The sequence below is a fragment of the Pipistrellus hanaki genome, assembly GCF_964339955.1.
Source record: "Pipistrellus hanaki genome assembly, chromosome: 11".
Lineage (NCBI taxonomy): Eukaryota > Metazoa > Chordata > Mammalia > Chiroptera > Vespertilionidae > Pipistrellus > Pipistrellus hanaki.
This window is the reverse complement of record NC_140513.1, coordinates 10,332,878-10,348,314: the sequence shown is the minus strand read 5'-3', so window position 1 is coordinate 10,348,314 and position 15,437 is coordinate 10,332,878. Positions and strand designations below refer to the sequence as shown.

Genomic DNA, 15,437 nt, shown 5'->3' with positions numbered 1-15,437 from the left:
AAGGATGAGTGAGAGTGAGCCAGGAGAAGCCGGAGGCTGGGGGTGGGATGGAAAAAGCATTCTGTTCAGAGAAGAGCATCTGCCAAGACTTAGGAAGGCACAGCGCATATGCAAGCAAATTAAAGGCCATTGCAGCTGAAAGAGAAAGAACTAGGAGCATCAGGGTATGAATCTGATTGAGAGGCAGGTTTTCTGGAGCCCATACTACTTACGTGTCGTCTTAAATATGTTGGTCTTTATCCTAAAAGCAGCGACATGCCATGGAAGAGTGTTAAGTAGGAGGGGAATATAGGCTTCACCCTTTGAAAAGATGACTTTAGCCACAGCGTGAGGAGTCAGAAACAGCTTTAGCAGTTGTAAAATCTTCAGAGGGGTCTTTAATAGGATGGCTAAAGGTCTTCCCTGTTGCCACTTTCAAGGCAGGACACAGTCTTTACCAAAGGGGCCATTGTTAATAAATCACATGGGACTTAGAGATAAATGCTTTTCTCCATTTAGACATTGGGTTCCTTCCTTGTTTAGTGATGGAGCTGGTCCAGGTGATACCCAAGTGCATTCTTTTTGCAAAACCAGTCCTTCAGTTCGGCTGTGAATTCTGTCCTGGTATTTCAATGCCGTTTTCAGCCCGGACACGAGGCTTTTAACTCCACTTGTTGACCTGATGGGTTGAAAAAGCTAAAGATTTATTAGACAAGGGCACACCAGCAAAGGTCTGTAGCCTGTTTTGTTGCTAAATGGGTATCTTTAACCCAATGGCTGTGAATGTATGATCAAGGGAACGTTGCATTTCTTCCCAATGGCCTTATGTGCAAATGGCAAGGTGCTATGAGGGGCAGGCCATCTGCATTTTTATGACGAGATAAGCCCTGGTTGGGTAGCTCAGTTGGTTAGAGCATCAACTTCATGTGCCAAGGTTGTGACTTGATCCCCAGTCAGGGCACATACAAGAATCAACCAGTGAATGCATAAATAAGTGAAATAACAAATTGATGTTTCTCTCTTTCTTTCTCTAACATCAATAAATAAAATTTTAAAATACATAAAATAAGACATAAAAACGATGGTTGAAGTGGTGTATTGATTATCAGACAAACCGAGGCCAACTGCTGAAAGAATTACTAACTCACCGTGTCACTTGGCCAAGTCATTTTCCTTCCTTCAGACACCATCACCTCTTGTGTAAAATGGGAATGCTGTATTCAATTAGTGTTTCTCCAAAGGGGTGCTTTTCACTAGGTTTTGAAAGATGTCTTCTGGAGAAAATATGTCCTACTTTATTCTCCTTGGAAAGGTGCAATCCAAGTGTACTGATGGTCTAATTAATTCTGAAGGTTTTACTTTAATCCATCATTCTTCCACATTCCTGTTTTACTATAGGTGGAGCTCTCTCTGAGACTCAGTTTCCCCATTGGTAACTTAAGGCTACAGCAGAGGTTTCCAGACTTTTTCGGCAAAGGATCGAGTAGTAAATATTTTAGGCTTTGTGGGCCGTGGAGTCCTTGTTGCAGCTACTAACTTCTGTCATTGTGGCTATACACAATAAAAAGCATGGGGTCTTCTGTGTTCTGATAAAACTTTATTTGCAATGACAGGCAGTGGGCTGGATTTGACCCATGGGCCATCGTTTACTGGCCTCTGGGTCAGAGTATAGCTAATGGCTCCCTAATGTCCTTGCAACTTTAATACCCCTTCCCCTTCTCTCCTAAACGGTTATTCTCTCCCAAGTTTGAAGTCATTTCTTTTTCCCTCCAAAACTGTCCCTATGACCTGCACTTCCAAAAGTCATCACCTTCATTGGATGTGTCTGTATGCAAGACTGTCTCCATCTCCCCAGCTGCCGAGATGCCTCCTTCACATCTTTGTTTTGTTTATTTCGGTAACTACCCATCTTTAATCCCTCTGAAGGACTGGTGAGCTGGAATACATCTTGTCTTCCTCCCCCAGAGCCTTTGATCTGAGGCTCATAAGCATTTACTGACAGCCAGACAGAAAAGGTGGAGCCCAGATCCCAGGCCCCAGGGCCCGGAGAGTAATGAAGGAAGGCTGCATTTATTTGTATTTCCAACGGGTAAGCCCATTTCAAGTTCAGCTGCGTGTCAGTGCAGGCCCAGAGCAAGAGCGGGAGACAACCCTTCTTTCCCTGCCAGGCATTGCGGCCCAAGGCCTGTAGTTCCATTGAGGCAGGAGCTTGCCTTGACTTTACCAGGCTTGGGAGAAGCTGCTGCCTGTGGCAAGCTCTGCCCCTTAGTACAGCCTCCCCCCACTTCCTGTTTTGCCACTTGGACTGTGCATTGAAGATATCCTACACATAGCCTGCAATGTAAATGGAACCCTCTGGGTTGCACATATCATTTTGCTCCTTCAAGGTTTTTAATATAACCACTGACCCCTCTCCCCTATGAAATCTTATGTAGAAGGCCAGTCTGTAAAACAGATACCCTGTTTCCTCGAAAATAAGAGTGTCTTATATTAATTTTTGCTCCCAAAGATGCACTAGGTCTTATTTTCAGGAGATGTCTTATTTTTCCATGAAGAATAGGGTACACATTTATTGTTAAATGAAAATAAAGGAAATTTATTACCTGTATACAGTACGGTAGTACGGTAGTTGTCAACACAAACCAGACAAACTGTGAATCCTACAGTATCAAGAATTTACTCATTTATTCAATGACAATCATTTCATCATCTTCTGGAACATCATCATAACAATCCAATTCCTGAATTTCCTGGTGAATTTCTTGTGACTCCATTTTTTTTTAGAATCAGTGGACCAAATCTCTCATGTTTAGCAATAGCACTGTCTTTAAATGAGTACTTCTTGTCAAGGTAGCCTGCTCGCAGTGCATTTGCAATGCAACTGTCAGTGATTTTCTCCCATGAATTCTTCACCCAAGTCACAACTTCTTGCAGTTTAGGTTCCACAAAGTTTCTACGCTGATTCTCTCCATTCTATTTTCAATGTAGTCATTAACTTCCAGGCGCAAATTGTCTTTGAATGGCTTGTTTATTGCAATATCAAGAGTCTGGAGATAGGCCGTAATTCCTGCGGGAATCATTATCTGATCTATTTTTCTTTCCTGATCTATTTTTCTTTCTTCATGTATTTAGCACGGTGAGGTGCTGGCTGCATCTCAGACTAGCAGACCTCTTTGGCTCCCTCACATAACAAGCGGCAGCATTAAATCGACCCACTTACTTATAACTGCTTGTGTGGCCCAGGCTTTTTCAGTTTCAAGAATAAAAACGCCCAGAACACGTTCAATCTTTTCCTTCTTGCCCTTAGAAATGATTAAAGGTGGGATTTTTAGTGCCATTCAGAGGAATTGCCAAAATACAGAAAACACATGCACTTTCGTAAGCAGTGGAGGGAATGTACACTAAGGAGGCACCCCGCTGTTCAATTGTTGTTTGAGATGATTGGCCCATAAACACTGCAGTTTCATCCATAGCAATCATGCTGGAAAGATTGTATTTAGAGAAGTCAGCATCATCAATAAAGGACTTGAATGCAAGTGCTCGCTTAATAACTTGAGTATCTTCCAACCTAAACAATGTTGTAGTAGATCTTCTTAAAGACAGTTCACTTCCCTGAAGGAAATTATCCAGCCAGTGTTGTGATGCTTTGAAGTCTTTGGGGGCTATGTCAAACTGTGGTGCCATTGCAAGGGCAAATTCTTGAATCTGAGCCCTATTCACAACCAAAGCCTTTGCTTTCCTGTCAGCAACCCATTCACAGATCAGGTCTTCCAGCTCGAAAAATAATGGTTGCCGACCTGATTCACACTTGTGCTTTTTAACATTTCCCTTGTCCACTTGTTCAATGAGGTTACCATACTCTGCTCGCCATTTTAGGACCAATCGGATACTCAACATCTTCTCTTTGCAGAAAGCAGTAAGATTTTGGCCCCAAGAGCCATCTTTAAATATGTAGAAAGTGAGGTCCCAAGACAGAAGGGAAGATATTTAATGTAAATGGTAGAACAAAGCTCCATTCTGAGCCATCTGGCCAGTGCTGTTAGCAAAGCAACATGCACAAACCACTCTGTCATCTCTTCCTTTCCTGTTGACACCAGGTCCTTGCACATCAGACTCATAGTGGGTTCAGAAGTCTGACCTTTTGAACAATGCTGAATTTCTTTCTCCCTCTCCAGAGACCACAGAGCTGGGCAGCAAGAAAGAGCTCAAGTCCATGCCCTTCATCACCTACCTCTCAGGTCTGTTGACCGCCCAGATGCTGTCAGATGACCACCTCATCTCAGGTGTGGAAATCCGCTGTGAGGAGAAAGGCCGCTGTCCTTCTACCTGCCACCTCTGCCGCCGACCAGGCAAGGAGCAGCTGAGCCCCACACCAGTGCTGCTAGAAATCAACCGTGTGGTACCACTTTACACCCTCATCCAAGACAACGGCACCAAGGAGGTAAGCCCGCAACCCCCTGACACTGGCACTAAGTCAAGTCTAAGTTCCAAGCCTTCTACTCCTGCCCTGTGGGCCCTTGGTCTGTCGGGATTGTTGTTGTCACCACCATCATCACCACCATCATCATCAGCATCATCAGCATCATGACTAGCATTTATTGAGTACATATACAGCTGATAACACCAACTGATATCACCGACAACCTCTCAAATCTCACTGGCTTAATACAATATAGGATATTTCTTGTTTGTGCAAAGTCAGTCCCAAATATATATATTCCATTTTTTTGTTAATCCTTACCCAAGGATATTTTTCCATTAATTTTTAGATAGAGTGGAAGGGACAGGGAGAGACCAAGAGAGAGAGAAACACTGATGTGAGAGACACATCGATTGGTTGCATCATACACTCACCTGGAACAAGGCCAGGATCAAGCCTAAAACCTAGATACATGCCCTTGACCGAAATCGAACCCGGGACTCATCAGTCTGCAGACTGACTCTCTATCCACTGCTGGAACTCAATTATTTTTTTCAACACATAGCTTTATTCTGAGATGCACTTCAGGGATCCAGCCTGTTTTGTCCTGTGCTCCGTCCAGAGTTGAGGCAGAGAAGGAAAGAACATGGGGGGTGCCATGAGCAGCTGAAGTGGGTCAAGGCTGAGCATGGCACCTGTCCTTTCAGCTTCCATTTCAGTGACTAGAACTCAGCCCTGGGCACACCTGTGTGCAGTGAGACAGAGGCATGTTTTCGATCTGTGCTTCTTGGAGGAGATATGGGTCTGGTGAAAAACTCATGGTATCTGCCTCAGCACTATCCTTGGGTCACCTTCTTTAATTCACCCTTCAAAGCTCTGCTTTTCTTATAAATATTGGGTGGCTTCAAAAGAAAGTGCAGACATTGGACAATCTTTTGTTTGTGTAAGGTGCAATTGCATATGATTCATTTTAATGTCATACCTGCTTTATAACTGAGGAAACCTCCATGATGTTCAGTGATTTGCTGAAAGTTAGTTTGCTCCAGAGACTATACGCTTTATTGTGAAATTACGTCTCCTCTTTTTCCTCTTTTTGCGTTTCTCACTTTCAGTTACTGCGTGCTAGGGCTGGAGGGGATCATGTGCATGATTTGGTTCACTGGTGTGCAAACTCGTGTTCATGGCATCCTGTTTTCACATGCAGTCTTCAGAAGCCTCATCCATAAAAGTAGGAATAGTGATGCCACTCTTTCAGTGAGGAGGAGGGAGGTAGATAAAGTGTCTCTACTTGGCCCCACTCTTCTCTATACAGAAACTCATTGACAGCTCTGGGTGTCCAGAGGAGATAATATGGTAGACCCCTGACAAAGTCCAGTAGGATGTGACGGTTTACACGCCCCTCCCATAGCATCCCAATGAGCAAGTGCCAGAGGTGGTGAGGGCTTCTGAGGACTAAGAAGGGATGAGAACAAGAGTGAGGGAGAGCATCAGATACAAACCCGAGGCAGAAAAGACTATGCTCTGCACAAAGATGGAAAGAAATTCCCAACGACAGTCTAAGATATGCAAGGAGAGCAGAGATGAGACCAGAGGGGTAAGGAGGAGTCTGGTCATTTAGGACCTTGTAAGCTGGGTCATGAGCTTTGAACTCTTAACTAGTGGGCATTGCGATGCTGAAGATACATGGTCAGCAGGAGGCTGATAGGGTCAGACTTGTGTGGCAGAAGGAACCCTTGAGAGAATCCAGATGGCCATCCACGGGATGGAGTTAAGGTGTGGGGTATGCATGCAATAGAATACTGCACAACGGCACAAATGAATGAAGTGTGGTGACAGTATGGCATGAGTGAACATAATATTATATAAAGAAAGCAAGTTCCAAAGATATATTTTAAATAGCATGATATCCTTTCTATTATTTTGTTTAAACACACACACACACCCTTAATATGTTACCTTTTAGGAATAAATACTGGTGCAATAAACCATTTAGAAATGGAGTCAAGGAAATGGTGAGCATAGGGTTCAGGGTGATAGTCGCCTTGAGTTGTGGCGGCAGGGGGATGGCATGAGGGAGCATTCATTACACTTACCTTGTCAGGTCCCCAGCTGGCGTCGTTGGTGGTGGATTTGTGGGAGTTCATTAGAGAATTAACGCTAGCTAACTGACTAGCACCAACTGCACGTCACATGAAGCCTGACCAGGTGTCGTGCAACAGTGACCTTGAATCATGAACCAAGCATCGCAAATGATCTAATTCTGTGCAGCAGAGGTCCCCAAAGTAACAACACCAGAACAGGCAGGTAGGCGTCTTTCTCCACACCTCTGGCTTCAGGGCAGGAGTCCACTGTGGGCATGTTGTTGAAGCTTCCAATGAAGACCAAGGTGGGTCTGATCAGTGTTATGTCAGCGAACAGTGGGTGACTGATCTCCCTGTACATGGCTACCACAGTGTGTGAGGCTATTAACAGTCCCATGTACTATGTGAGCTTGCCCCCAGGACCACCATCCTGGGCCACCCTGTCCTCCGCATCTAGAAGTGGCACAATAGCAGCTGGGTCCGGGGACTTTTAAAACTTGTTCTTGGCATATGCACGGTGCAGAAGAGTGGTAGTTCCGTTCTTCTTTGCTTAGGAGTCAGATGACCTCATTTCTGAATCCTGCACCAGCTTCCCTTACAATAGTCAACTCTGGGCCTTCAGGGAGGTCTCCCTGAGGCCCATTCAGAAGGGTGTGAAAGTGGCCACTAGATGTCACTGTTCTCCTTATAGAACTCGAGCCCTTGGCTCACTAGCCATGGAGTCCTCATTTTTGAGCACCTGCTGTATGCCAAGTACACTGTCATACCCTGAGAAGTGAGGAGTATGACGAGCAGACATGGTTTTTATCTGCATGGGGTTTACAGACTTTTGGAGAAGACAGATATTAACAAGTAAAGACAGGCTGTGCTGAGTACCCAGAGAAGTCCAGGGCCGTGGGGGAAGGCTTCTCTGAGGAAGTGACACTGAAACTGGGGCCAGGTGCATAAAGTGTGGCGGACTGCATTTGGGGGGGGGGAGAAGGCTGAGAACATGCTCGGTTGAAGGCCCCGCTCCTGCGAAGGCCTGAAGAATGAGCAAAGGCGGCCCCTTTCCCTGGAGAACTGGGTGACCACTGGTGTGGCAGAGACCGAAGCCGAAAGGCAGCCCCATGGGCAATGCCGAGGGGAGGCAGCAGGACCAGGCCAGGCAGAGCTGTGAAGGCTGGGGTGGCAAGGAGTGTGTTCCCTGGTGGTGGGGAGCCATGGGGGGGTTCCGTCAGCGTGGGTGCTGATTCTTAGCTCCCAGTGCTGCTCCTCTTTGTCAGTCCCGCACAGAAATGTTAGAGCTGGTTGATTAGAGCTGGCTTCTTCTGAGGCTCCAGTTTCTTCACCCCCCGTCCCCCCTTGAACCCCAAGACATGCTTGTTTATGTCTCTCAGCAGCCTGCGGGCTGTGGTGGTTGGGGATTCCCAGGGAGCCAGGCTGCAGTGGGAGCAGGTAGGACTGCCCCCATCCCAGGTCTGGAAAGGATCCTGGAGGAGGGACTATGGACTCGGAGGGAAGCCCGCCAGCATGATGAGAAAGCAGCCATTCTCACTGTCTCCATCACTTGTTTTTTCTTCCTCTTCCCAAGTCCCCAGTGCTCCTTCTCTCATGGTTTCTCCATCTTTCCGCCTTTCTGTTCAGTGGGTGGCAGAGGCCATATGCATAAAACATAAAGACCCAGACTCTGACACAGGTCTTGCCAGGCTGGGTACATCCTTGTTCATTTGTTCGTTCTTTCTTTTAAAATATTTTATTGATTTTTTTTTTTTTTACAGAGAGGAAGGGAGATGGATAGAGAGTTAGAGACATCAATGAGAGAAACATCGATCAGCTGCCTCCTGCATACCCCTGCTGGGGATGTGCCCGCAACCAAGGTGCATGCCCTTGACTGGAATCGAACCTGGTACCTTTGTGTCCACAGGCCGACACTTTATCCATTGAGCCAAATCGGTTAGGGTAGTGATCAGCAAACTCATTAGTCAACAGAGCCAAATATCACCAGTACAACGATTAAAATTTCTTTTTGAGAACCAAATGTTTTTAAACTTAAACTATATAGGTAGGTACATTGTTATTAACTTAATTAGGGTACTCCTAAGCTGGCCTTTGCTAAAAACTCAAGGGGCCAAAGAGCCACATGTGGCTCTCGAGCCGCAGTTTGCCGAACACTAGGTTAGGGCCATCCTTGTTCTTTCTGGGCCTTTCTTTCTCCACCTGAAAACAAAATACTGCCAGGAGGAGCAAACTTCTTTCTGGGCTTCCTGCAAGGGACTTCGTCTAAGTGGAATCAGACAGTAGAAGCTTGCCCTCCACCCAGGTTGGCTTGGAACCCTGCCTTAATTCCTCAGTCTTGGACGATACTGACTGACCTCTCCAAACCTCAGTTTCCACATCTGTAAAATGGGGTCTCACAATTTCTGCGTCATAGGACTCACACGAGATAATGACCATGTAGTGCCTGCCTGGCTCATAGCACGTAACAGGCAGCCTTTTCTTACAATGATAAGAAACTGTGTATGTCTAAACAAGCCCCTTTCTTTACCTTTGCTTCCTTTGGGACCTTCTCGCCTAGGTGGTACTTGATAATGTTGCAGATGCCCAAAAGGCTAGGGTCAGGACAAGTAGGGTGGGACCTGTGTTTTGAATGGAAGAAGTCACCCGTGAGCCCGAAAGGGCAGCTTACACGTGTAGGGCGTTTTGGAGCATTTCTCGCTCTATAAACACATCTGGAACACATGCTCTGTGGGTAAGGAACATAACAGGTGGAGTTAAACTCGAGTAGAGCGACTTCCTCCTCCGGTAGCCCTTCCTAAGCAGGAGAGGACCGCTCTTCTATGGGAGAGCGCCCAATGCCTGGGGTTATTGGAGGTGCTGAGGCAGCCCCCTGTCCCATTCCAGGACGCACTCGGGAGCTCCAGGAAGGGGGTGTGACTGGCCTGAGGTCTCTGGGGCGGTCCTGGCTCTGCATCTGGACCAGGGCCTGGGTGTGCTCCCATAGCCTGGGGACCACTGGGCATAGAGCGTCCCTTCTGCCCCAGCTGGACGAGAACCCATCATTCTGCTTCACGCTGCGGTTTAGAACAAGCCCAGCAGGGAAATGGCTTTGTGATGGAGAGTTTGATTAATATGTAAATCTCTTCCCTCACGTATTCACTGACCCACGCAGAGGCCAAAGCCACGGAGCTTGGCCAAGCATAACTAGTACTTGATGTACAAGACTTCGTGTGCCTGGTAATTTAGCTTTTGGGTGAAGAAGAGGTGAGACTCCGAGGTGGGGACATAGAAAACAGTGTCCTGGGGAAGAGCCAGGCAGAGCTGGATTTGAATTCTATCTCTGCCATCCACTGCCTGGGTGACCACGAGTAGGAAGTAGTCAGTCTTAACCATCTGTCCCTACCCCTCTTGGGGTTAAATGTTTTCTTTGGAAGAGCTAGAGCAGTGGTCGGCAAACTCATTAGTCAACAAAGCCAAATATCAACAGTACAACGATTGAAATTTCTTTTTTGAGAGCCAAATTTTTTAAACTTTTAAACTATATAGGTAGGTACATTGTTATTAACTTAATTTGGGTACTCCTAAGCTGGCCTTTGCTAAAAACTCAAGAGGCCAAAGAGCCGCATGTGGCTCACTAGCCGCAGTTTGCCGACCACTAAGGTAGAGAATTGGGAAACCTGGCACCTGGAATCAGAGACACCTAGGACACCCAGACTCCATCCTTTTTTTTTTTTTTTTTTTTTTTAATATATTTTATTGATTTTTTACAGAGAGGAAGAGAGAGGGATAGAGAGTTAGAAACATCGATGAGAGAGAATCATCGATCAGCTGCCTCCTGCACACCCCCCTACTGGGGATGTGCCCGCAACCAAGGTACATGCCCTTGACTGGAATCGAACCTGGGACCTTTTAGTCCACAGACCGACGCTCTATCCACTGAGCCAAACTGGTTTCGGCCCAGGCTCCATCCTTGAAAAATTTTTAAAAATGGATTTTAGAGAGGAAGGGAGATGGGGAGGGAGAGAGAGAAACATCAAGATGAGGGAGAATCATTGATCAGCTGCCTCTTGCATGGCCCCTACCAGGAATTGAGCCTGCAACCTGGGCATGTGCCTTGACCGGGAATTGAACCATGACCTCTTGATTCATAGGTCTATGCTCAACCATGGAGCCATACTGGCCAAGCTCTGTCCTTGGTTTTTATGTGACATTAGACATGGATGCTTCCACTGTTTGGGTCTCTGTGCCTTTATCTGTATGATAAGTACTGGCTAACTTTGCCCTCTGGCCTTGTGATATTCAGATCTAACTTCTACCCTGAAAATAAGGAAAGTATTTGGAGGTTGGAAGAGGCATCCTGGGACCTGCAACACATTTTTCATCCAGAGATAGTCCCAGTTTAACTCCTAAGTTAATACCGGGAAGGCAACGATATGCACATTTTGTCCTCTATCCCAAACTCACGGCATTGATGAATGGAGAGGGATGTTAAGGTTATATGCTATTTGTTCTCCAGATCGACCTCTTTCCTTGGCACTGACACCTAGAGATGAAGAGACTTGCTCCAGGTGATGTAGCCAGGACTGAAATCAGAGTGGTCAGGCATGGCTTCCAATCTCAGAAATGCCACCTCTCTGAGACTCAGTTTGCCCATTGTGAAGTGGGGGTGCTAACTGCCCCATAGGGCTCTTGTGTAGAAAAATCAGGAGCCCGCTGGCCATTGTTCTGAAAACTGTAAAATACCCTGTAGATCAGAAGCATTCACTTCCATTACCCGGGACAACTCCCCTGACTTCTGATAGTGTGAGCTGTGTGTTTCCTCTCTCTCTTTTTTCCTTCTGCCCCAGGGAGAGCCATGTGCAATTTTGGTCTTGTTGTGGTTGTTGGACCTTCCAGCAGTGCCTCCCTCTCGGCCAGAAACTCTTGTTTTCTCTATTTACACTTCTTAGCCCAGACTGAGAAGAGAATTCCAAGGATTGTTCTTTGAAGAGACATGAACAGCCAAAATCGTGCCCCCCGATGCCCACCCCATTCTTAGTACCACCACTGCCACTATGGTTATCACAGCCACCCTCGCCATCACCGCCATTACCATGCACAGGGTGCTAGGTGCATGCCGGGGACCAGGCTAGGAGGTACAGAGGGAGGAAGACATCAGTCGTGCCTTCAAGGAGCCCATAGTGGGATGAAGGAGGCAGAAGAGCCACAGGAATAACTTTAATTACTTGCATCTGCTGCATTAACGCACCATTAATTTTCAAATAACATAATAGGCATTCCAATAGCGTTAGAAAAGAGGGAGAGGGAAACTCTGAAAGGGAGGATCTGGACATGATTCTTGGGGCAGGGCAGGTGGATATGGGCAGAGAGCGGAGTAGCTCGAGGCAAATCTGCTGCTGCTGAAATAATACTGTCAGATACAAATCATCTGTGAAAGCTGCGCAGAGGGCTTTACTGCTCTGTCTCATTTCGTCATTGGGCACCTTAGGAGAGAAGTCCGACTATCCCTGTGTAATAGATGGGGAGACTGAGGCTTGGAGGAGCTTGCACCCAGGTCTGTAAAACTCCAGGGCTAGTCTAGGCCAGAGTTGGAAAATGAGCCCTCTGCCTCGAGAGTTCACCTGTTCTCATAAAGAAAATGCCCGCACGTGGCCACACTCACCTCTTGCGTGTCATCCACGGCTGCCTTCCTGCGACGTGTGAGGCACAGAGCCCCAAAGGTTCACTAAGTCAGGGGTGGGGGGCATCTGGCCAGGGGGCTGTGTAAGGCCCACAGAATCATTAGGCCTGGCCCTGCCAAGGCATTAGGGATGAGTAATTAAATGTTTGGCCAAATATAGCAGGCTAATTTTTAAGTTGGTAATTTTGTATGGCTGCGAGTGAGGTCATAAATATCCAAAGGGCCCTTGGCAGAGAAAAGGTTCCCCACCCCTGGGAAGTCCTTGACAAAAATGTTTGGCAAACCTTGGTCTAAGGTGTATTAGACAAGAAGGGGAAAGAAAGCATGTCAGATACTCTATGTGCCAACCCTAGAGAAGACTAAAACCCAACAATTATTTTTAAAAGTTTTATTATCAAATATATTGGGGTAACGTTGGTTTATAACATTGTATAAATGTCAGGTATACAACTTTATAGCACAACACCTGTACACTATTGTGTGCTCGCCATCCGAGGTCTAGTCTCCTTCCGTCACCTTGTATTTGACCCCCTTGACTCTCTTCACTCTACCCCCCACCGCCCTTCCCCTCTGGTAACCATTCTGTTGTCTGCATCTGAGGTGTTTTTGTTTTTTGTTTTGTTTTGTGTGTGTATTTTTATGAGAGAAATGATACAAAAACCCAACTGCTACTGAGTGCCATCTATAGCCCTAGCATTGTAAAGTGCTCAGTTCTGCTACCACATATTTGACGTATGCACAGTTATGCCCGCTTCACCAGTTCAAAAGCAAAAACCAAAGGCTTTAAAGAGATACATAATTTATCTGAGGTCACACAGCTACTGACCTGTGGGGTCAGAATTCAGACCCAGATGTCAGTGTCTGAAGCTTACGCATTTCTCACTCTTGTGATAGGTCTGAAAGGTTTGGGAGAGCTGAAATCGGAGTGGTAAGCAGGCGGCTGAACAGTGGGCAAGTTTGAATGCTGTGCAGAGGGGTTTGGGTGCTGAGCTATAAGGAGTCCTTCAAGATTAGCAGTCAAGGGAAAGACATGACCAGAAGTGAGTTTTAGGCTAATAACCACAGCAACAGTGGAAGGGTGAATTCCAGGGGCCAGGGCCGCTTTATGGCAAAGTTTACTTCTTTGGGGTCTTCAGATCTCTGATTTTAAAGAGTCCTTGGATCTCCATTGTCAAAAAACCTTTACAGCATTATGCATTCTTATAAATTCTCTCTTCTGGAGAATAAAGATACATGGCATCAGCACATTTTTCTTAATGCTGTTGACTCATATGTGGTGAGACATGAAATTACGTACAGGGGCCAGTTAGCTGGAGTGCCCACTGCAGAAGTCCATGTATGAGGTGGCCGGGAGGCTCAGTTCAAATAATTGTAACAAATAATTATCGAGGGTCTCCTAGGGGCCAGGCCCTGTTCTGGCGGTTTGGAATACACCAGGGAGCAAAACGGACACATATTTCTACCGTTTGGACACTTAATTTGGACTGGAGTATGTGTGGCAGACATAAACCATCAGAATAGTGAATGATAGAGTTTATTAGAAAGTGAAGGGGTGAGGGAAGTAAGGCAGAATAAGGGGGTGAGGAGTTCCTAGCGGGGTGTGGAAATCTGAATCTCAGAGCATTTCCAAGTCCATCAGAATCTCCTGGATGGGAACAGATTCTTGGCTTCCCCTTCCTGATTCTATTTCTCTGGGGGATGAATCTGTAGTCCCCATTGTCACAAGGGTCCCTGGTGAGTGTGATGCACCCTGAGCTGGAGAACCACAACCCCAAATTCAGGGTTCATACATCTCTCGCTGTCCTCCTTCTGGAATTCCTTCAGGCAGCTCCTTGCTTGGGATGAAGAAAGTTAAGTCCTTCTTGTTATCTGGCGAAAATCCCCTCTGCTGTTGTGGGCCACTTGCTCATTGTCTCCTGTGAATTCTGAGGAGGTGACCTGGTGGGGAACCAGGCTGTCAGGCAATCCTGGGCAAGAGGGGAGATCAAAGGGGAGAGCGGGAAGTAATCCACACATTACTCAACATGCTCATGGTCAATTACAGCAGAGGAACTTAACGCTTGGCTTGCCTACTTGCGGAACTGGAAAACGTAGCAATCTCGTGAGACCAGAAGACTACCAGATTCAATAAGATAGACAAGACGTTCAGACTCAGCAAAGGCAAACATTTTTGCCTGTCAGAGATTAGAGCATTAGGGTGTGTGTGTTTTTGTTTGTTTTTTTGGTTGTTGTAGTTGTTGTTTTCCCACCGCCTGGGAGATGGAATTCAGTTAGCAAATGTAATAAAGAAGAGGACGGCAGGCTGTCTCTCCCATGTGCTTTTAAAAATGACAGCCATTTACTGAGCACGTCGGTTGTGCCAGGAGCTCTGCTCAAGTCCTTTATGCATGTAGCTCACTGATTCCTCTCATCAGCCCCACGTGGTGAGTTCTGTCGTTAACTTTCTTTTCCCATTTGGAAAAGTGAGGCACAGAGACGTTAGATCACTGTGCCCCAAGGTCCTGTTAGTAACTGGTGGAGCCGGGGTGTGACTTGGACACCTGATCTTCTCACTTTGCTTACATTCTCTCTCAACTAGCTACATTTGTAAATGAAGTGTAATAAATGGAGGTCTAATGTGTACTGTTTTTAAAAATATATTTTTTATTAATTTCAGATAGGAAAGGAGAGGGGAAGAGAGAGAGAGAAATATCAATGATGAGAGAGAATCATTGATTGGCTGCCCCCCATTCATGCCCTCCACTGGGGATCAAGCCTTTAACTTATCCATGTGCCCTGACAGGGAATTGAACCATGACCTCCTGGTTCATAGGTCGACGTTCATCACTGAGCCACAACTGGCCAAGCTAATGTGTACTATTAACACTATCACTGCAATATATTGCTTTCCCCATCTACTGTCTTCATGCCTTCACATGATGGCCACAACTTTTTTAAAAAAATATATTTTATTGATTTTATTACAGGGAGAAAGAGAGAGGGATAAAGAGTTAGAAACATCGATGAGAGAGAATCATCCATCGATCAGCTGCCTCTTGCACAGCCCCTACTGGGGATGTGCCCGCAACCAAGGTACATGCCCTTGACTGGAATCGAACCTGGGTCCTTTCAGTCCGCAGGCCGGTGCTCTATCCACTAAGCCTAACTGGTTTCGGCTATTATTTATTTATTTATTTATTTATTTTTTTGATGCCACAACTTTTGAAAAAGTTGACTATTTCCTGCTCTCTGCACTGACTCTCATTCATTTCAGGGTTGGTTCCTTCACCCAATGGAAATGTAATGGCTTTTCCTCATC

At 46.1% G+C, this 15,437-nt stretch overlaps 1 protein-coding gene across 3 annotated transcripts in view; it reads left to right on the top strand.

Annotated features, from left to right (window-relative positions):
* The window catches only part of ASTN2 (astrotactin 2), a 700,862-nt gene that overhangs the window by 541,755 nt on the left and 143,670 nt on the right, over nt 1-15,437 (top strand). For all 3 annotated transcript variants that reach the window (XM_084898878.1, XM_084898877.1, XM_084898876.1), the window contains one exon: nt 4,155-4,420. In XM_084898878.1, the coding sequence (XP_084755004.1) occupies nt 4,155-4,420 (266 nt within the window). The remainder of the gene's footprint in view (nt 1-4,154; nt 4,421-15,437) is intronic.